Here is a 22,620-nt window from a genome sequence, read left to right as displayed (position 1 = left end):
AAAAAATGCTCTAAAGGGTTAACGTCTTACCTGTGTCAGATTACTGTCGTTTAGTATAAATCCAGATTATCTGATAAGATTAAGCTAACAGCTTGTTAGAGAAAGGCCGAGACCAAAGACGTCTGTCATCTCAGAACACATTAAGAACATGAGAGCGATTTATGCTAACATCGCTTTATAAATCATTTAGGCATTCAGTAGATATATTCAGAGAAATGGCTGATTGTTACACAGGAAAATGTGTAACAATCAGCACAGAAGAAGCGGTACACTACTAATAATCCGCCTGTGTGAAATATTTTTGAGTGAAATTTGTTTCTTGACCGATAAAGAGGAGTGATAAACAAAAATACAAAGTTTATTCGTCATTGTCATGTTGTTCTATCAGATAGTAACTCTGACCAGAGGTGTTTTCACATCTGATAACCTGGTAGACTGGGTTGGACTGGGGACTAAAATTGCAACATTTGTTACATTTTCAGCCGGTGCAGGTGGCTTCAACACATTTGTCAAACAAACCAAAAACTTTGAACATGTTGTTCACCTCCTCGCCTGTGGCGGCGCTGCGCCAAGAACTACTGAAGGAAACAACACAAAAGTCTCTGAACAAGACGACATGCACAACTTCCTTCTTATCAAAATGTAAACAAAAATGACGTTTTAGCAGCTGTAGTATTTCTCTTCTGCCTTTGGTTGGAGACCACGCGCCTTTTCTTACGCTAGCGCTAGACTTATGCGTTTGTTTATGTTGCGTTTACCCAGAATGCACAGTCCGCTTCCCGCCTTTGGAGCGGTCTCCGGTCCGCTTACGTCGGCATGTGCGTTCAAACTGCACCAGAGTTCACATTTATCAAAAAGAAACCTAAGTTTGTAGGCGGATCAGATCGCACATTCACACCTCTCCAAACAAACCGGGCTTTCTAGGCAAACAAACTAGAGTTCGATGAAAACGGACTAAACAGGACTGGTGTGAGTGCACTCCTAAAATCTGTTTCACATAGAAATCCCAAATTGCCACCCGCTACCTCTATTTTCCAGGTATATACTCTTTTGACTTCTTTTTAAATAAACCTTCAATGCAAACACAACAGCTTATATGTAAACTTCTGTACCGTTTCTGAAACAGGAGCTGGAGTCCATTTTGGCCTTGGATCATTTTGGACATGGTGTTGACATTAGCCTCAGGGTCCAACTGGATTTAAGCTAAATTACTGACTGCAGGTAAGATATCAGCCTCATAACAGAACCTCACTCCCTTTAACTACCAAGAAACAAAGTCATATGAAACGGGTAAACGGATGGATAATACATGTTCGGTTTACAGGTAGAAACTGGCAACATGCACAGATGAAATCAAGGTATGAATTGGCAAAGGGGGCAAATCGACCAAGATTCCACAGTAGCTGTATAAAGTAGCATTTATTTATCCACTCTAAAATGTACATAACTATATTTTCTAATTCGTCATGTGCTATCCAGGGTTTCTGAAAAGAACATCGGCATCATCATTTTTTTTTTATTATCCCCCGATTAATTAATAACAAAAATGTCGATCATTTCTCTGAATGCCTCCATCTCTCTTTGTGCACACAAACAGAAAAACAGGAACATTTATTTCACATGTTTACTTGAACTTCAATAGCAATACAAGACAATCAGAACACTTGAGGTCGATATGTACAAGGATCTCAGGAGGGGTTTGCAGAAAATCTCTGAGGTTTTACACAATCTCCGGCTCTGCGGTCAGCGAGTTCCTCCACGGGGCAGTTCGTGGCAACTCTGGGGGGCGGGGGGAACAAAAGTTTTTTGGTCTTGATGTGAAATGGGTCGAGTCGAAATCAGGAGGAGGAGAGAGACGGACAGCTCCTCCAGTCGGTATTGATAAAATGCTTCAATGTGATACATTAAATATACAATAATGTATTATATACACATACTTTCTCTGTCATACGCACATATACCCATCCTTACAGACACACATGCTCATCAAGCTATGCACACTCACCCGCATGTATGCATCAGCACGTCCTCCTACAGTATGTAGCCTTGCAAAGCCACTATAAAGTCATGCATGAGTTCTTTGAAAGGATTTCTTTTCTTTTTTTTTGGCAACACACAAGTGCTTCTTTGACACACTGTTTGCTACAGGGAGGGGCAACACCCAGCCAATGAAGCAAAACCTAGGCGACGAGGACGGATTAAGGAAAGCACCAATGATATGGGAAGACACAAGGGATTTTCGGGAAAGACAGAAGAGGGGAGCAGCAGGAGGAGAAGCAGCTATAAATGGATCACAGTCATACAAAAGTAACAAAACACGGGAAAAGTGGGGGAGTCTCGTGGTGATCGGGGTGTAGAAGCAGGGAGGAGCCATCATGTAAAATGCCAGAATTGTTAGAGAAGTCCAACATTATTATTCTAAAGCATAATCTTGGTTTCCATCTTTTTGTTCTTCACTTTGTTGAAATTGTCACCATCCTCCTCCTCTTCCTCCTCCTCCCTGGTATCTATACCCCAATCACCACCGCCCTAGTCACAGGCTCGTCACCCGCTGCATCTGTCCGTCGTCTCCCTCAGAAGTGGGCTCTGCCGCGTACCCTGTCTCTCCGTTTGAAGCTAGCGGCGGGGGCTGGTAGAAGGTCTGCAAGTGATTGGGCCGCGGGCCTAACGGCGGGCGCCCCAGGCTGTAGGGCAGCTCCAGAGTGGGCCGCTGGGGCTGATGCCCGCTGGTAGGGCTGACTTCTTCTGGGCCTTCGGGGCTGCTGTCTGGGTACATGTGAGTCGGCGGAGAGGTGCGAGTGTAAAAGCGGGGAGGGGAGCCACTGCGGCTGTACACCTGCGGAGAGTGGCGGGAGTAGAGTTTACCCGGCGGCGAGTTGTCTTCTTGTGGCGCGAAGATGTTTGTCGGCGGAGAGTTTCGGGAGAAGATGTTCAGCGGCGGTGAGCAGCGGTCTCCGGGGTACAGAGGGGAAGGGTTTGAATCCCGTGTGTAGATGGGCGAGGAGTCTGGGTCCAAGTCGAGATCGGGCGTTAAAGGTAGGGTGAAGCTGTCTGAATCCTGACGCTCGCCTTGATACCGCAGAGACCCTCTGTCTTTCCCCCTGATCCTCCCGTCTAGGCCTCCATCTTTGTTTTCGAATGAGAAAGACTCTTCCCTGTCCAAATCTATCCCACCTCTCCAAACATCCAGCGCTCTGTCCTTCTGTTTCTCGCTCTCTCGTTCGATCCCTGCCCTCCACCCATCTCTGTCCTTCAGGAAAAAGGATTCGTCCGACCCTCTTTCTACCTCACTTCTCCAACCGTCCATCCCAAAGTCTTTCTTCTGAGTGATAAAAGTTTCTCCCTGCTCCGTCTCCCCTGCTCGCCACAGCTCGAGTCGTCCATCTCTCTTCTCGAGCATTTTAGATTCCTCCCTGCCTCTCTCAATGCCGGACCTCCACTCATCCATCGCGCCGTCTCGCTTATGAGAGGTGAAAGACTCGTCTCGTCCCCTTTCAGTTCCTCCTCTCCAGTCGTCAGACATTCCGTCTCTTTTCAGCAGAAATGTCTCCTCCTTTTCCCTGTCCTGGCCACCTCTCCATGCCTCTACAACCGCTTCTCTCTGCTTCATAAGCAGTGGCTCTTCCAGAGCCTTGTACAGCGACTCTGGCTCCTGTGGCGGTGGGGGAGGAGGCGGAGGGAGAGGTCTGTCTCGGTAGCGATCCCTGTCTCGCTCTCTGTCCCTCTCCCTGTCTCGTTCTGTCCCTCCAGTAGACTCCACCGTGCTGCGGTGGCGGGACAAGGTACCCGGGGTGCGGCTTAGGGTGGCGTAAGGCCGAGCTTGGACGTCCGGTGGTCGAGCCGGCTGCCTTTCCTGGTGTCCACGCCTGCCCAGAGTACCTTGCAGCTGTGAGCGGTCTCCGTCTTTGAGTAACTCCTGGGTGTCGGAATCTCCAGAAATGCGTCCGTGTGACCAGCCGTCTTGCAAGCGAGGCGTGGTGCCGTGCTCTTGGCCCCGTGTGGCGGCGTTTGCCTCGGTGTCCTGTGTGGGCGGCCTTGCATGCGCCCAGCCCTCTTGGGCGTTCTGTCGGGAGCTCGGCTGCACCGTGGCAGACCAGCCCTCTTGCGAGGGCTGCGGGTGGCGGGTCAACGTAGCGGTGTGAGTAAGAGCTGGCCTCTCATGGTGATGCGGCCTCGCCAGGCTCCCGTAGCGCTCGGGCGGAACGGGCATGGGGACGGAGGGCCGCAGGTTGCTCTGGACCAGCTCCGAGATGATCATCTTCTCCAGAGCCGCCGCGTCGGACAGGTTACGACGCATTCCGGCTCCGCTGTTGAGGTCTGTCGAGCTGTGCGGTGTGAGGAGCCCCGGTGAGATGTCATCACCTCCAAGCCCAACGCCCCCCTCCCTGAGGAGGTCAGCGCTGCCCACTACTCCTGCTCGGGACCCGGGCGTTGTACCCAGACCGTGAAGGGTGAAGGTGTTGGGGGTGTAGCCTCCATTGAGACAAACACTGTCCAATGCGCAGGATTCCTGGCTCTGCGACACTCCACCCTCTGTGAGGAGAAATAAAGATATTAAAGTTTAAAAAAAAGACAGAGAAGACTGAAACAAAGACGGAAAGGCACATAATGAATGAATGAATGAATGAATGAATGAATGAATGGATACAGATTGGAGTTCATATGTCGCTGAAGGTGGAGGGTTACCAGGAGGACTTAGGAGATAAACAAGCTGTTCCTTAATGAAATGTCTGCTCATGTTGCCACATGGAGAGGTGTAAGTTATGCCTTCACAGCACCTTGCAAAAGTATTTCCACCACTTCAACATTTTCCCACATTGTCACATTACAACCTCCACTGGATTTTATTGAGATTCTAAGTGAATAACCGTCACAATTTTTTTGAAACATGTTCTCATCTGTCCTGAATTAATACTTTGCGGAGCCCCATGTTGCTGCTGTTTTGGGCTGTGACTCTACCATCTATGCTCCTTAATTTTGCTAAACAGCTCAAGGTTAGTTGGCTTTTTAAATCTTGTCATAGATTTTCAGTCAGATTCAGGTCTGGACCTTGATCGGAACAATCACACACATGAACATGTTTTGTTTTAAGCTATTCCACTGAAGGCCGTCGCTGTACGTTGAGCGTCTTTTTCAACTTCCCAAAACTTTACTTCCAGTATTACCCTGTATTTCGCTCCAACTTCCTATCAACCCTGACCAGCTCTCCTGACCCAATGTTTCTTTAAAGAGCAAAAAGGTCCATTTTGGACAAACAACTTCTACACGTTTGTTGTTTAGTTGGGTGGCCATATCTTCTACTTTCGCAGGACAGGCTGAGCGTGACAAAATGTTGGGACGAAAAAGAAGCATGAATAATTTTGCAAGAAGACTGCATGGTTTGTGCATATTCACTTTCTGTGGCTGTTGCACTGAGAGTCCATGAATTGAATAAAAAAATGGTGCTCAATGACTTAAAGGAGCACAAAAGGAAAGAGGTCATACTCTGTTTGTTTCTGAAGGTTCCTACTGGTCCACGTAAAGACACGGAGACAGAGAAGGAAAGCGTGAAAAACATTTATAAACGACAAAAAAAAGAAAAAGGAAATTGACCAAAAAAAAAAGTCATTTTTCTCACACTGAAATAAACTAAAAGCTTTATAAATAAGACAGTAAACATGATGAACAAAAACAAGCACACAAATAGTTGTACATTACAAATTAAGTTACATTACACATAAAATGATCTGTAGCCACTCTTTCAGGTTTACTTGGAGTTTTTGAGCTTTTAACCTCTAACTTTCATATTGAATATTATTGTCTAACCTTGGGATTTGTTGAAGTTAAATTTATATACTTTGATTACAGCTGCATTGGATCAGCAAAAGGTGATAAACAGATCCGTCTGTTGCCTTTTTTCATTTTTTCGGCCATGTTTTTAGGACCGGCGGCCCGATGGGACCGGTGGTAGCGTGAGCTTGCTAATGAATGTCGACGTTGGAGCGCGGCTGTGCTTGACACGCCAGTGCGCCAGCTTTGCTTTTTAGGATTTGTAATATCAGCTGCGTGTCCAACATCCAGCCAGCTCTAATGGAAATTTGCAATTATCTGCCAGGCCAATTATAATTACAGCCTGATTTTTACACATATAATCTAAAAGAATGTGACCAAAAAAAAGAAAGAAAAAAAAAGAAGTGCAAATAGTTTTCCATAGCATTATTATTTAGATTTAGCAGCTTTGCATGTCCTTAAGTTTGATATATCCCTAATTTCACAAAATGATACTGATACATTTTAATGTCAAAAACATGTTCTTTAACTTACAATGTTGAATCCTTACACTCCTACATAATATTAGTTTATTTTAATATTTTGAAAATACTGAAAAGTGTAATTTTTTTTCTGGAATCTTCCCCAGTAGAGACAAAATTAACTTTTGTCCCATGAAACATTCAAGTCTGGAGTTGAGTAATAATTTAATGTGACTCTGAGCATACGCTGAACAATCAAAATATTCTATAAGAATATTTGTTTTCTTAGATATACCAGTAAAAATAGGAAGATCTCATGTGATTCAATGGGACGTACCAGTGGAGGTGAAGGGCTGATTGTATCCCTGCGCCAGCATCGTGTCGTAGGGAGAAGCTCCAGCATGAGTCTGCAGCATTTGGTTTGTCAGGAAATGGTTTCCCAGAGCAGCTGAAGGAGAGAGAGGAAAACAAAATGTTTTTTTTTCTCACTCTTTTCACAGCAGGCTGAAAGCAGAGCTAATTCCCCCAAACCTCACCTCTGTTAAGAGTCGGAGTATTGTTAACATCTGCGGCGATGAAGGAGGACTCGGTCTGCCTGCGAACCGTGTCGTTCCACATCCTCCTGATGCGGCTCTAGAGTGGAAAATTAGCTCGCGGTTAAACAGTGGCTGGGGGTCAAACAGACTCGGCAGCAGGTAAAAACAAACGCATCGCCGCGTTTCACCTGTCTGTTCGCCGTAGCTCTCCGGCTCTGGCTGCTGGTGTAGCGGCTGTTGGAGCGAAGCGCCGCGCCTTTCACCGAGTCCGGAGAGCTGGAGGAGGACGTGGCGCAGCACTGGGAGAGACGCAGGCATCGGCCGTAGTCCTTCTGACCCTAAGCCCCCCACCGTTTACGCAAAACAGAGCGTTTAGTCGCAGAGAAACGGACGTGTATAATTGCATAACGGCTCCTGGATGCTGACCTTTCTGGCGAGCGTGCAGTGGAGGATGGTGATGAGGAGGGCCTGGGCCGTGTTGAGGGAGGTGAAGAGGTAAGCCAGCAGGAGAGACGGACCCGACAGGAACATCAAGCCCGAGGACCAGGTGACGCTCAGCAGGAAGAGGAGCGTCAGGGAGCCCACGGCCCAGGCCCTGCAGGCCAGGCAGCAAGGTCACGCAAGAGGCAGGGAGGATATTTTATTTTACTTTTTTGTTTGTTTGTTTGTTTGACAAATTAAAGACAGTGGTGATGGAGATAGAGAGAGCCTGCAAAAAACTTAAATGTGGAGCAGAACAACAGGAGTAAAGATTATTATTCGCGTCTAAACCTGAATCTGATCTGTGGGAAGAGTTGGAAATGTACACAGACCCTACCAATGGCATGTGGCTGAGTTTGAGCCCAAACTCAGCCAATATTTGCAAATATGAAATAGCAAAAACATAATTTGGTAAAGCCTTTGCTAAAAAACTTACAGTGGTTCTACAAAGTGTTAACTCAGGCCGGGTGAATGCAAATATATGACACTTTGTGTGCAAAAAACTATCTGTGCACTGCTTCTGTTGGTCTGATACACAGAGTCTCCAGAAAATACATCACGTTTTGTGGCTGTGAGGAGATAAAACAAAGAATGGATTTTGCAAAAACTTCAATAAACGACAGCATGCTTTTTTAAAATGATTTTTCATTTAGTCCTTTAAAGCAATCAATTTTTTTAAGAGAACAGCACAAGAAAATCTCTGAATTTCAGATCTGTTCTGCTTTTTCCACATCATCAGTGGACGCCACCTCAGAAACGTTTCACCTTCCTGGTTTGTGTTACGTTTTAATGACAAAACACATGGAGGAGATGGCGACCTGAAACTGATTATACCTCTTGTTTGAGGTTTCAGCTGCGTTCATGTCCACATTAACTGTTTTTTTTATTTTTTATTTTAGTTTGTCACAGAGACAGACATATGTTTTTGTCTATCAGCACGAGTCGACATTAAACTTCACAGCGGGGTTTTGAAACTTTTTAACGTTTCTTGAATTCTGTTTTCCTGCAGAGCTTTAGCTTGAACAAAACAAACGTTACAAAGACTATCACACGTATGACTCAATACCTTCTGGAATAAATCCACCTCTGAAATGTTCACAGTAATAAGATTCCCTGTTGCTGTTCCGAAAACTTTTCCACACTTTCTTTTTTTTATTATTTCCTCTGCGGATGTTCGGCTCTGCGTGTAATTCACAACGAATCTAAACCTTAAACAAAAATGTTCCTGAGTTTTTCTCTGAACAGTTCTGTAAAAGCAAAGCAGGAACCCCACAGCGAGACACAGGGCAAGCTCAACCAAAGGTGATGGACAAAGCTCACACACACATGTACACACACATGTACGCACGCATGCACGCACACACACACACACACACACGTATGCACGCACGCGCACACACACACACACACGCACACATATTCCCAGTTATGTGCAGAAAGTTGATTCTTTCATATTTCGTCTCTTTTCAACATCCAGGTGACGCTGATTTCAAAACTTCAGAGACTTTTTGTCAATTTTAACTTGAAAACCTTGAAATTTTCCGACTTCACACATAAAAAAAAAGGGAAAAAAAAGAAAAAAGGTGGCGCTGTAGAAGCTCGACATGCCGTGAATTCTTCAAACATTGAAAACGATTTAAACTCATTCAGACACCGTGATCTTTATTCAAACATGAAAAACAGCACGAGGCGGTCTGACTGACCGGAGGTTGTCGTGGCGACTGGAGTCGGGCTTGAGTGCAGCGGTGCTGTGCATCTTGTGTAAGGTCATCACCAAGACGACCAGGTTCAACTGAGGCAAACGAGCAAAGACAGATGTGTTGTTTAATGTACATTAGTCAGAGAGACGCTGAAAGAGAAGCTGAACATTTGCAAAAAAAATTAAAGACTTTTTTTCTCCCTCTAAAACAACAACATTTCATTGTAATATTTCAAAGTGGTGTTCATCCATTTTTCAGGTTTTCTGAAACCTTTCAAAGTTTTCATTTGGACCTTGGTTGCTTTCTCAATCATTTTTTCATCTAGTCTTTGTTCTTGACAGTGGCAGCATATTGCACAGAACAATCTTTAAAAAACAAACTGGAGAAAAGAAGTGTCGCACGTTAAAAAACATTTTGTTTTAAAAACCGTCTTCTGCTGACAGAGTTCCTGCTGACTCTGTCAGCAGAGTCAGCATGTGGGCATGTGCGTCTGAGTCCATACATGCCCTGACTCAGACTTCAACGTTTTTGCAACATGCATTTGACATTTGAGCAGCAAAACATTTTATTATTACCTCACGATCTTCCACTTTGTATACCCCACAAATCATGAAACAATGCAACGCTCATTAGTTTCTCATTCTGCAGCCACAACTGGCTATTTTATAACTTATTGGCCTGTGGAACTGAGATCATCTGTTACCACGACGTCTGATTTAAGATACTTTCACTTCAGTTATGAGCTGAAAACCATTTGAGTATGAACATTTTTGCTAAGTGCCACCAGTCCAGTTTAAAACAAAACCCTGATGGTAGAGATAACGTCTGACGTTTTGGAAACAAGAAATAAAGAAACGGGAGATAACTGAACAATATTTGCACGACACAATGCAGCAGAACCCACCGTGATGATGACGGCTACAGGTCCGAGGAAACTCCAGATGAAGTAGTTATCTGTGCGCAGCCAGCACCTGTAACGGCACCGACACCCGGAGAAATAATAAGCACGTTGACGTTAGACAGCAGGAAAAAGAGCAGTACATACAAAATGGATAGATCTTCTCACGCAACTGCAATAGATTAAAAAAAAAAAGTCAATTTGACTATTTCAGTAAAATATTTTCCACAATTCTGAGGGGAGAAGATGGGAATTGGGAGAAGCAACCAATAAGATCACAAAGCATGTTCTTTAGTTACCCTTTGTTATTTATTCTTTTTTTTTTTCTGGCTTGTTTTTCTTTTTTTTTCTTTCCCACTTTTACTCAAAATATGTGTCGCTAGATTAATTAAAACAAGGAATATAAGGGGAAAAAAAGGCATGTAGAGAGGAAATGATAATTGGAAAATAACCACCAAGAAGAAAATAAAAAAAAAGCATATCCCACTTGCATTTTGTGTCGTGACATCGCTTGTTGATGTTGTGTTTTGTCTTCGTCTGAAATGTGAGCATTTTAACTTATTTTTTCCCCTCTCACACTTTGTTCATTTTTATTGTTGCTTTTTCTCTCTGCTTATCTAATTGGTTATTTTGCAGACCAAAACTTCCGTCTGCTATCCTGTATTGGTTGTTTCGTGTGCACTAGTTGGTGACTTAACCAAGAAAAAAAAAAAAAAAGACAGTAGGGAAAACAGAGCGATTCCCCACATTCATCAACTTACGCCGTTTTTGAACCGTATCCTCTAAAGTCGATGGCCGCCGACACGGCCACCACCAGCCCGGGCACGGAGTAGCCGCAGAGGTAAAAGTACTTCCTCCTGGAGTTGCGTCCCTCGAACACCTCCCTCTGCAGAAGGTACAGCTCCACTGCCTCCAGGCACAACCAGCAGAACACAGACAGCAGCGAAAAGTGCAGCAGGCCGGCGGTGATGGAGCAGAGGACCTGAAAACGGGAGAGCAAAATGAGCAACCACAAAAAAAAAATAAATAAAAATTCAAGATGATTTGTCTGATATCAAAGTACTGACCGTGTACTTGGTCTTGTTGGCGCCGATAAGGAAGATGAGCTCCGTGATGAGCAGGTTGGCCCACAGGTTGCAGTGGATGGTGCTGTGGTCAGTGTGCCACGGCGCCCCCTGGCAGCAGAGGGTGATAAGGCAGGTAGCCAAACACACGAGAGCGACGGCGATGCCGACCCAGGAAACCACGTAGACCAGAAGCTCCTCCACACCGGCGCCGAACTGAGAAGCAAATGTCACAGCGGGGCATCGATTGACGTGTGGAAAAACAACAAGAACGAACGAATGCAGAGGCAGAGCGTTGGTGCAGATCCTAAAGCGGATGTGGATGTATTGTGTAGTGTGTGTGCGTGTTGGTGTGTGCGTGTATGTGTGTGTGTGTGTATGTTTGTTACATAACGTCTATTTATGTGAATAAATCACAGCTAATGAAGAGAACATCTTGCAGGGAACACTTAATTTGATTTCATGGCAGGACAAAATATCCTGCTGCATGTCTGCAGCAGCATCCAACGCCTACTCTGCGTCTGATTTCCTCCTTTGCTTAGAGACCACAGTGTCAGTCTGAGCTCTCTGAGTAAGAGGAAGAAATAAGGCAAAATTTGGCACATGGCTACTTAAATCAACAGCAGTGACACGTTTTATAATAAACTGTTCTATAACACATGTAAAAAAATAAATAAATAAATAAAAAAGAACCTGAAGTGCTTTATTAATATTGGCAAACAACAGCTTTTAAGTGTAGAGATCAAACCTAACTCAAATTTAGAGACAAAATTAATTGCCCACACTGGATTGTGTAAAAATAAAACTTTAAATCAGTTCCTCTCTTATTTCCGGACTGTAACGATGTCTACAGCAAGACCAGACCAGACGCGACACTGAATTCATGAGAACGAGACGCTGCGCTTCAGGAACGCCCTCGTTCTGCTTTTATATATATATATATATACATACATACATACATACATACATACATACATACATATATATATATATATATATATTGATTTTGCTACAAACTCAACAAACTGATGTCTGATGTTAATCTGCTGCTATTTATTGCTCCAGGTCGGAACCAAATGCAGTCAACTAAACCTTTTAGATCTTTTATTACCACTTCCTGAGGAGGAGCCCAGCTGACGCTGACTAACTGACGCTCATGAGGCAGCAGGCGCCTCAACGAGAAACGTTGTGATGTTTTAGTTGTGCGTTCACGCCAGGAAACTCCAAAGCAGACTTTGTTTGTCTTTTTTTTCTTCCGGGTGCAGTTTGCATTCATTTTTATGCTTCTTTTGCAGCAGAACCACAAAACCAAGCAGATGACCGTCGTTCCTCCTGTTGGACGGAAGTGACGGAAAGGCAACAAACGTGGAAGACCCACTTGCTGCATTTCTGCTCTGCACGTTTTTTTTTGTTGTTGTTGTTGTTGTTGCTGTTTTCACAACCGCGGCAACGTTTTAAATGTCAAGAGCGCCTCGTGCGACGCAGGTTTCCCAATGTGATATTTCTCATTTCGGAGCGGCGTCAGCGGATGCTGCTGCAAGCCGAACGAGACGAGGAGCTCCTGACCCACAACGTGCTGCCAGCACTGAGCAGAGCGCAGCGCATCGGGCCTGATTTCAGTTCAGTTGGCGCAGCAGAAGCAGCGTTCTGGAAGTGGAAGCTGCACACCAGGGTTCGTTTGGAGGTTAACCGAAACCACCTCGAACAGCGGGTGTCATTCCGGTTGATTGTCCCGCACCGGGATTCGCTTCAGTGAACGGACAAAAGGTCCAGAACAAGGCGGGAAACGAGCTCTGGTCGGTTTAAAGCGCATCAAAATGTACCAGGTGTGAATAGACCCTTGAAATCACAAAATCTCATACAATGATGTCTTGCTACACCTCTGTTTATTTCACTTGTACAACCTAATAGTAAGAATTTTAGAATGAGCCAACCTTTAAGTACATTTAAACCCCATATCATGAAAAGAAAAACAAGTGGAAGCTATTAACAGACTCGTGTTTGTCGCACCAGCATGCCTGGTGAGGAGGACGCTGAGGGTGCCATGTTGGGGGTCTCCAGGTCACTATGGTAACCATTAGATGTTTTCTTAATGCCTAATGATCATTTAGGGAAAAGCACCTCATGTCCACTGTTAAGTACATTGGACAGGTTTTGTCTGCCAAAGGCCCTGGGAATCTTACTGCTTGGCAACGTGAACTCTTTCAAACAGTCTCAAGTAAAAATCTGGCGGCTTCTGCCAGAAAACTGAAAGTAATCGCTGGGTCTTTCTGCTGGATGACTTAATCAAAACAAAAATCATTAACCACCAAATCAACCCTCCTTTAATGGCTGTCTGAGTTACACGGCCTAAATCCTTGCTGCTCGTCTCTACCGGAAGCCCAACAAACTCGTCCGTGTCTAAAGGTGTATCCAGCGCTGTCGTGTACAGATGTGCAACTTACGACTGGTTGCTGGTAAGTCATGAGGACCGCGTAGCTGGACAGATGGTTGCACGCACAAGTCGTGTGCGTGTTGTTTGTGTGCAGCAGGCGGCAGCCCTGCGTGGACCACCTGCCGCTCCCAGAAACCCCCGAAGCGTTCCAGAAAGAACAGTTGGGACCAAAGTGATTTTCCAGCTGTGGACGAAAACAAGAATATGGCCAAGTGTCCCGTGAGAGGCTCTGAAGGAAACTCAGGAACCAAACAGGAGGGATTTGCTCTATCTAAATGTTAATGTGGATGCAAACAAACATACCTGGAGATGTCTGAGAGTGAAGATCACGGGCGCCGTGAGGTACACCCGGTTGGTGCCTCTGTGCACCGAGGCAGAGATGACGTGGGAGTTGACCACCAGGCTCCTGCGCCGGGGCTCCTGGCCCTGGGAAAGTCCCAGTCCCAGACGTAAAGTTGAGTTCTGGGTGGTGAGGAAGGGGCCCAGGTTCTTGAAGAGGGAAAGGACCAACTTCACCTGACCTGCAAAAGCAAAGCCCGGGTGGGAAAATCACTTTGTGAAGTTTAAGAGAATTAGGACTGAAACGATTAATCCAATCAATCATGATTAAAACCTCTCCGACTCATGGCCTGTTTCTGAGAAATATGGCTGAAAATAACATGCCCAAATGAATTGAATGTATCTCAAGAACTACAGAGTTTATTTTAATAGTTTTGGTATCAAAACAAAGGCAAGGCCCTAGAGAATATGTAACAACTCTAAAAACCACCCTGCCGGTTACTGAGGAAAGTAAATTAATATGATACACAGCAGAAATTAAGAAATAAAATCTATTTCCGCCTAAAAAAAAACAGTTCAATATATTAAAATTCCTTTCAAAGCAATGCAGATGAAATCCAAAACATGTAGTAAACAACAGTACACAATCTGACCTTTTACTATGCCAAGTTTCATGAAAAAAGAGTTAATCATATGAGTTATAGAGAGGTACTACTTGATAAGAATCTAGGCGGACCTTCCAAATTAGCCATTTTGGCACAATTTGTGCCATTTGAATTTTCTCAGTTTTTTTTTCTGTAGGTTCTGTTTCAATCATTTATTCTTATCATATAATAAATGAATATTTATCATAGATAAGTAATTACATATAATAATTGTTTTTGGGGGTTCCTTTGAAAAATCCACATTGCATTCATTCATAAAAAGAGAAAAAAATAGACAAATTGTAATAGTCTGAAAATGGAACAGATTAACTCACAATGACATTTCAAATAGAATTAAATAACAATGAAAATGTAAATAGAAATGAAAACTAATTTGTCAAAATGATATGATCACAGGTAAAAACTAATATATCTCACAATTACATTGCAATAACAATGCGCTCTGCACTGCGCGTAAAATCATGCAGTTCTCCATTCAGACGTTCAAAATTACGCTGGGCAGTTTCTCGGGAACCCATTGGCCAATTTTGATGATTGACACGTCTTTCGAACCGTCACAGCCAATAGAATCCGAGGGCGTTGACATTAATACGGAACCTAAAGCCATTCACCAATTACAGCGAGGAAAACGCATGTGACGTACATTGACGGAGTTCGCCTCTAGATTTTGTGTATGGTAGCTAGGAGACGGAAGAGGCTCTGCGCGGAGCCGAAAACAATGTGAGATGGACGCAGGGAAAATGGATTATCGGACCAAGTGGAAATATTTGCTCTAATAAGGATTATGACCACGAAACAGCAAAGATAGGACTGAATTTATGTTTTTAGCTTCGTGAAATTAGCTATTTCTTTTTTTCTTCTTTAGCTGCTGGTTCAGTGAGTTTTGCACGTAGCGTGGTGACTCTGGTATTGTTGGAAACGGCAGAGCTTCGGCTTTACTCTGATAGATAGTTTGTGGCCATTGGGAATCGTTGCTCTTTCATTGTTGCGTTTTTTACCGGATATGCCTCGTTAGTTTCTAATTGCGTTTCTTTTTATCAAGCTGCTTAGTGTTCAAGCTGGGTGTTGTTGAGGTAGAAAATATTGTTTCTATCATTTAGAAGAGCTTTTTCCCGATACGTGGATATGCAATATGCCTATATTGATAAATGTATAGCATGTGTTTTCAATTGATCTTGTTGCAGCAAGCGCCGGGTCCTCTAGCGAAGGAGGCCTTAATCGATTACTGAAACAATTGATAATCAATTAATCGTTAACTGGAGTATGCAGACTCAAAAAGAACAACACTCTCAGAGCAGTAATCAAGCCAAAACTGTGCAAAAAATATATGCATTTTGCATTTAAGATGAAAAGAATATCTGGTCTACCCAAAACTTTTACAAAGTGGCATTTTAGCTTCACCTGGTTCAAATTCTGTATCAGAAAAATTGATTTTTAAGCATCGTTTGCTATCCTGTTATTAATCAGTTACTTCAAAAAAATAATCATCAAATCAGCCCAATGCTGTAAGTCAAACAGAAAGGGCTGAGCCTTTCATCGTGTTGAAGTTAGGAATATACCTACAGATGCATCATTTGCATCAATAAATTATTTGTTTATTCTTTTAATGTACTTCTAATATTGTATAAAAGAAGGCCTAAATGAAAAATCAGTGCCGATTTTTTGTTCCTGATTAATCGTTAGAACAATTGATAGAATAATTGATTTCTAAAATAATCATTAGAAGGCGTATTTAAAGCAAATACGGATACAGAGACAAGTAATACTTCCACTAACCACCATGAACATTGGTTAATACTGGTTTCTCCCGGTGCCACTGACCGTTGTTGCTGTACTGCTGCAGAGCCTGCGCCGAGATCTGCAGGATGCTGTCGCTGTCATACGAGTGTGGAAATGTCAGGTCCTGTATGTCAGCCTCTGTATTTAGTACATACACTTCCAGATCTGTGAAATGACAAAACAAACAAACAAACAAAACAAAAAAACAAGAATACACATGTTTGTGGATGAGTTCAGGATTCTTCCAAGCTGCATCGGGTGAGAAAAATATGCAGGCAAATGGAGAGTCAACGTGCCGACATTAGGCGCTCTGTCACTGAAACGGCCCTCGTAGAGATTGTTCGCCAGCAGAAACGCTCCCTTCTCGACGGCGTCCAGAAGCAGCGATGCCGAGCGGGACTGGTCAAGGCTGCTCATGTCTGCCCAGGACACCAGGGCTTCAGGACCCAGCAGGTTGTCGGCTATCTGAACCACAGCCTGACACACACACACACGCACGCACACACACACACAGAGAGTTATCTGTCAGTCGGTCTGCTCATCCGTCTGCGCAGAAGCAGAAGAAGTATTCACATTCTTTCTGTCGTGTTATAAACAACAAACTTCAGTGGATTCACATTGATGTTTAGGTGACAGACCTAAACATCAACATGTAAATGGGAAACAGAAGAAAAATTGAAATGCATTTGTCTTTACTTCCAGCGAGCCAACAGTTAACAAAACCGTGTTTTGCTCAGCTGGCTGCAGTTATTCTCTCAGATTATGTTTTAACAAGCTTTTCCCGCTCTTGTCTCATACACGTCTCAGCATGTTACGACTTACTCTTCCCATTAACAGATGATTGAACACCGGCTTTGTGCTTAAAAGATCATTTCATGTCCTATCCAAGGTTTAACTTCTCCACAGCTCGATCTGTGACCCGCCTGCCGCGTTGCCTGGTCTGGCAGGATGCTGTTTATTCTCAAATAAACCTCCACAGAACAGCTGGATTTCAATTCAGTTAAAGAATACTCAGGGCTCCCCGTGACGGTCTTGGTTTCATGAAGGATCCGTCTTTGCACCAGCATCTCCAGTGGTTCCAACAGAAAAGAACCAGCCTAATGTACAAGGGTGTGGAGCCTTTTTAGGTCTCCAGCTCAAAAGTGATCCGCCAGCTCGGCTTCCTGACCCTGTCTGATACGTTTGATGACTCCAGAGTCATCTGAATGTTTCTGCAGACGACAGAAGTCGGATTGTGCTGGAGGTCTGTGAGTTAAAAGGGCTGGTGAGAGGTCAGGACCCTGCGGTGCTCCGCCTGGTCGGACACTCAGTCCGTCAGTCTCACGAACTACGTCAAACTGAAGTTACTAGCAAAGTGATGTTCGAAGCCGTCTGACAATTTATTTAGGGTAATCAGACTAAAATTGACGTTTGTGACAGCGACTTGACAAATACCTATACCTCCATTCATCACTCATCGGTCTCACCTGAACATACGCTTTGCACGTTCGCTCTCTCTTCTGCAGCTGAAAGCAGAAAAAAAAAATTACAAGAACAATTAAACCCGCAATCGCTGACATTTCCCATCTCATTTCCACTAAAGGTCGCCCACGTTATAAATTTACCTTGTTGTAATTGCGTGCGGCTGACTCTTTGTTGGCTGGTCGCAGGGCCTGCAGCTGAGAGTCCAGGATGTCCAAGAGCTGCTCGATTAGCCGGACCGACATGCTGATGTCGCCGGCATAGATCCGGCCCCGGGTCAGGTTGACCAGCTCCCCGGCGATGTTGGCCGCGTTTTCGCCGCTCTTGATCTGGACGGAAGTCAGGAGGTGTTTGTGATGTCAAATGTTTTGACATTTAAAAGACAGAGAGAAGGATAGAGAGAGAGAGGAAGAGAGAGAGCTGCGGGGTGTTTGCTCGGCGCATGTTTGTGTGTCTTTGCTCTCATCAGGGTGTGTGTGTGCGTGTGTGTGTGTGTGTGTGTGTGTGTGTGTGTGTGAGCTAGGCACCGACCTTCTGAGCGATTTGGCTGACCCAGGGAGAGGTGCAGTTGGAAAGGTCAGGCCCTCGGGAGTTCCAGCCCACCGGAGACGACATGCACTGATAGGAGGCGATTCCTGCGGCGGCAGAAAGGGGGAGACAAAGTCAAGAAAAACAGAAAGCAAAAAAAAAACACACAAACACCAAACCCACATCTTCTCCTGTTTTCAAACTGGAACTCAATACATGTTAATAATAATAATAATAATAATAATAATAATAATAATAATACACAATGAATTAAATTGTTTCTGCATTCAATTTGAGATAATATGAGCCTGAACAACAAACAGAAACATTTTTAAATGTCTCCTGATCTGAGCCCACTGCCTGGATAAAAGTGTTTGATCTCTTGATTAACTACAAGAGCAGAAACCAGTGAGAAGCTGAAGGACAAGATCTGGACCGAATCCGGCTCCTGTGGCAAAGCAGCTGAACTTCCACCCCCTCTGGACTGGGATCAGACAGATTCCCAGTGTTAAAAGCAGAAGTTAGTGATTTGTATTTCCATCCTGGATGCTGTTTCGCTTTCCAAGCGGAACTATAATAATGGAAACGAGACTCATAAAAAGGATTTGAAGGAAAACGTAGCTTATACCTGTGATAATATAAATTACTGGGACGAGAGCAGGGCTGTAGCAACAATTATTTTAGATATCAGTTCATTTATTGATTGTTCTGACGATTAATCAAATGATATGATTCAAAATCGGGCACGTTTTGCAGATTTTTCATTTAAGTGTTTATATTTTATATTAGAAATATGTTGAAAATAAGCAACTGGATTCCTGCTTTAAATAGGAAAGTACAACAACACGTCCTTCCTGTGGCGTGAACGCAATCATTCGTAAGAAATGTTGAAAAATCTTTCCAACATCACCGTGTAAAAAGTGGAAAGGCCACAGAAAACAAGGTGAAAACAGGATGTATCGACTTAACATCAATACATTGATAACTTTTAGATTAAACGGTTAATAATGGACGGCAAAAGGTGCTTAATAGGAGATTTGTTTTAATCAGAATTTGAACCTATTTACAAAGATTAAAATGCTAATTGTACATATCTTTTGTACAGTTATAATCACTGTGTGTTGTTCTTTCAACATGTTGTCTTTTTTGAGTCTGCATTCTCTAGTTAATGATTAACTGATCACTAAAATAGTTGATAATTATCCCAGTAATCAATTCATCGTGATTAACTGGAATAATCATTTTAGTCCTAGACGTGAGTTTGAATTGTTGACGTTATATTTAGAGTTTTGTAGTTCTAATTAGATTTACACATTTAGACTTTGTTGCCCTGAGAATAAATTATGAAACAAAACAACAAAGTTCAGCGTAAAACTGTGAATCCAGCCAGATATATATTACATAAATACATTAAAACATCAGTTGATGGCCAGTGACTCACATTTCCTGCAAATTAGGTGAGACAGCAGATCCACCTGGTTGGAGTTAAAAGATAAAATAAGGTGATGCCGTTCCAGTATAATCGTCAACTCTGTGCTAAATCCATGCTGAAGCGATTTGACATGATTATCGAGGCAAAATGCACCGCAGGATTATCAACATAATCTGCATCCCGGCGTCTCCTCAGAGGGAGGGAGGGATGGAGAGGCAGCTGCTCAGCGACAGGAAGGATCGCCAAATACGGCGTCTCTGCACTCTGAAACTCCTCTCTCGTTTTTTTTTTTTCCCCGTCTCGTCCGAGTTCAAAGAGAGGACACCTGACTGCGTTTCAAAAGGAAATGGGATACACTCACACACACACTCACACTAAGACACACTCCACACCTACCCAGAGACCCCTTAGGACAGGGCCGCTCCACCGTCTCTCCCTTCAGAGTCGGAGGCCACTGAACTCCTCGTGCAACGCGGCCCTCGCACCCGCCCACCTGACCGGGCCCGCCGGGGGCCAGGGGGACCCGCAGCGGAGGCCGCGGGGTCAGCGGGACCATGGCTGTGATCGGACCCCTGTTGATGACACCGATGGGGTGCGAGGCCGACGGGCGCACCGGCGTGAGAGCGACTGTCGCCGTGTAGGAGCGCACAGTGGTCATCAGAGAGGACAGGGGACCTGCAGGGACAGAGACGACACGCCTGTGTCCTGACCTGACACTCTGATGTGTTCATGTTCCCTGACAGTTTTCACATTTTGTTACGTCACGTCCCCAAACCTCAGTTTACGTCGTTTATATTTTCCACATAGAAGACAGACGACACAAGGGATGAAAAAAGATTTTCAGAGATGGAAATATTTGAGAAAACAGCTAAAAAATAAATTGAAAAAAAAGGTCTGCTACGCGTTGGTGTTTGTATTTATATCCAACTTTTACTGAGTCATTATGAGGTGGCTTGTCATGATCAAGAAATTCCCAGAAATGATTGAGGTAATCAATAACAGTGTTGCTGCTGTTTGGCATTTTGATAATGCCAACATTTGCTCTCTGAAAGAACCGTAGAGGGAGCAAACATTCAAACTGTTTAAATAAAAAAAATAAAATAATAAAATAAACAAAACAACCAAAAACAATAAATTTAACTGAACAAAAAAAAACATACACAACTCAAACCACAAATGAAACAGAAAATGAAGTCTGTGAATAAAATTGCCCTTTAAAAAAATGTTAATCATCAGAATGGAAATGATTGCGCTAATTTAAATTTATCTTCCAGCTACTGATTTATTGCTTATTTATGGGGGAAAACGACAAGATATTTTTTCCCCCCACATTTTTATTTATGCAATAATTCAGCTTCAGTTAGAAACGGATTAAATGCCATTAATCAGTGGGATTTAAATCTGGGCTTTGACTGAGCCACACCAATACGCTTCTTGATCTAAACCACCGTCTGACCAGAGCGCCGCCTCCCTCACGGTCAGCATGTCTCCTGTAGGGACTCTGGCAAAGCGCAGCCTGTTGAGCTTCATTTTGTTTCGGGGTATCAGAGTAATGGAGGATGGATATGACTAAGAAAATGAAGTCATATTTTTACTGAAGTGAAAATAAAAGAGCAATATATTCTCTCCTCTCCATGAGTTCCTCCTGTTGGCCCAGATCCAAATAAAACACACTGAAGTTCGAGGCGATGCCTCTGAAAATGTGAAAAGGTTTTAAAAAATGTTTCCCCAAGCATATTTGCATGTGTCCTATAACATAATTTGTTGCTTCCTCACCTTTAGTTGGCGGTGGCGGTGTGAAACTCAGAGGGTAGCGCAGCATGTAGTAGTTGTTCCACACGTACAGCTGGTTGTCTCTGGGGTTGTAGTCGATGGAGGAGATGTACTGGTACGGGTTGGGGAACGGTATCTGGACGGGCAGCTCCTGACCCCGGCTGGTGTCGTAGGCGTACACCACCATGTTGCTGCTGGCGCGGCTGTCCGCCTGGCCCTCGTCGTCCTGGAAGACGGAGCGCACCGCGTAGAGGACGCCGCAGGCCATGAAGGCGTTGCTGGCGCCGCGCTTGTCGAAGCCCGTGGCCCAGGTGCCCTCGAAGCGCAGCGTGTACGGGTTCACCTGGAATAAAACCCAGTGGCACTTCAGCTGCTTTTCTTCTCGCTCCGCTTCTGCTATCGATCCGTGTTCGGTCCTCCTACCTGGCTGACCACGATGCGTCCATTATTGGCTTCTGTGGAGTAGATGACCCAGAGCCCGTTCTCGTCCACCGCCAGATCGATGTCCGACTTTCCTCCCCAGCGGTAAGGAGAGGTGTCGTGGTAATTGGCGTTGACGACCACCGCCTCGCCGCTCTTGATGCGAGTGCGCAGGTCGTATTTGACCAGATTGCGAGTTCGCTCCTTGTTGTAAAACACAGCTCCGTCGTACACCACAAAACCCGTGCCGTCCACACGACTCGGCAACCTGGGACAGAGGAAGAGGACGGATAATATCCATTTGATTTGGCATGTGGGCAAACTGTAAACTAGGTAATATAGCTGACTTTTATAACCATTTCCAGGCCGAAATGATACATCTACGACATCGATTTTCCTTTATTAACAGGTTTTTCATACTGAGATGTTTGTAACTATGCCACATAAGAGAAATTTAAAAGTTTACCAGTGGTGGCACACTTTTTAATTTGAAAAATATATGTTATTTATTCATTTTTAGTCAAACTGTCTTGTTTTTATGACGGAGGCTAAGAAAAATAGGGCAGAATATAAGAATAAAGTCATAGTGTTACGAGAATAAAGTCGCACAACAGTAAGTAGAAATAATAGGAGAATATAGTATAATAATACAAAAAAAAAAGACTTAATAATGCAAAAATTAAGTCACAATGTTACCAAGATAAAGTCAGAATAGTCCGAGATGAAGTTGCACGACAAAAAGCCATAATAAAAATAAAATCATAACATTGTGACAATAATGTTATAAAATTAGGAGAGATGCAAAATTACAAAGAAACAAGTAAAATCATGAGAAAAAAGATCTGAAGACCGACTCGCCTAGTCGAAATGGACTCATTTTATGAGAATAAAGTTCTAATAAAAGTCATATGACACACACACACACACACACACACACACCC

General features: G+C 43.8%; 1 protein-coding gene across 1 annotated transcript in view; it reads right to left on the bottom strand.

The window, feature by feature from the left end:
* The window catches only part of LOC103154173 (adhesion G protein-coupled receptor L1), a 50,728-nt gene continuing 28,108 nt past the window's right edge, over positions 1-22,620 (bottom strand). The window contains exons 7-26 of the mRNA XM_016662486.1: positions 21,683-22,076; positions 21,263-21,602; positions 19,883-20,161; positions 18,058-18,161; positions 17,670-17,855; positions 17,532-17,570; positions 16,362-16,542; positions 16,108-16,230; positions 13,646-13,863; positions 13,353-13,526; positions 10,912-11,124; positions 10,606-10,826; positions 9,851-9,917; positions 8,950-9,038; positions 7,193-7,361; positions 6,955-7,104; positions 6,767-6,863; positions 6,568-6,678; positions 5,485-5,508; positions 1-4,533 (exon numbers count right to left, since the gene is read on the bottom strand). Coding sequence (XP_016517972.1) covers positions 2,534-4,533; positions 5,485-5,508; positions 6,568-6,678; positions 6,767-6,863; positions 6,955-7,104; positions 7,193-7,361; positions 8,950-9,038; positions 9,851-9,917; positions 10,606-10,826; positions 10,912-11,124; positions 13,353-13,526; positions 13,646-13,863; positions 16,108-16,230; positions 16,362-16,542; positions 17,532-17,570; positions 17,670-17,855; positions 18,058-18,161; positions 19,883-20,161; positions 21,263-21,602; positions 21,683-22,076 — 5,179 coding nt within the window. The 3' untranslated portion in view covers positions 1-2,533. The remainder of the gene's footprint in view (positions 4,534-5,484; positions 5,509-6,567; positions 6,679-6,766; positions 6,864-6,954; positions 7,105-7,192; positions 7,362-8,949; positions 9,039-9,850; positions 9,918-10,605; positions 10,827-10,911; positions 11,125-13,352; positions 13,527-13,645; positions 13,864-16,107; positions 16,231-16,361; positions 16,543-17,531; positions 17,571-17,669; positions 17,856-18,057; positions 18,162-19,882; positions 20,162-21,262; positions 21,603-21,682; positions 22,077-22,620) is intronic.

Source organism: Poecilia formosa, unplaced genomic scaffold (genome assembly GCF_000485575.1).
Source record: "Poecilia formosa unplaced genomic scaffold, Poecilia_formosa-5.1.2 Scaffold375, whole genome shotgun sequence".
NCBI classification, from domain to species: Eukaryota; Metazoa; Chordata; class Actinopteri; order Cyprinodontiformes; family Poeciliidae; genus Poecilia; species Poecilia formosa.
This window is presented reverse-complemented; position numbering and strand designations above follow the sequence as displayed.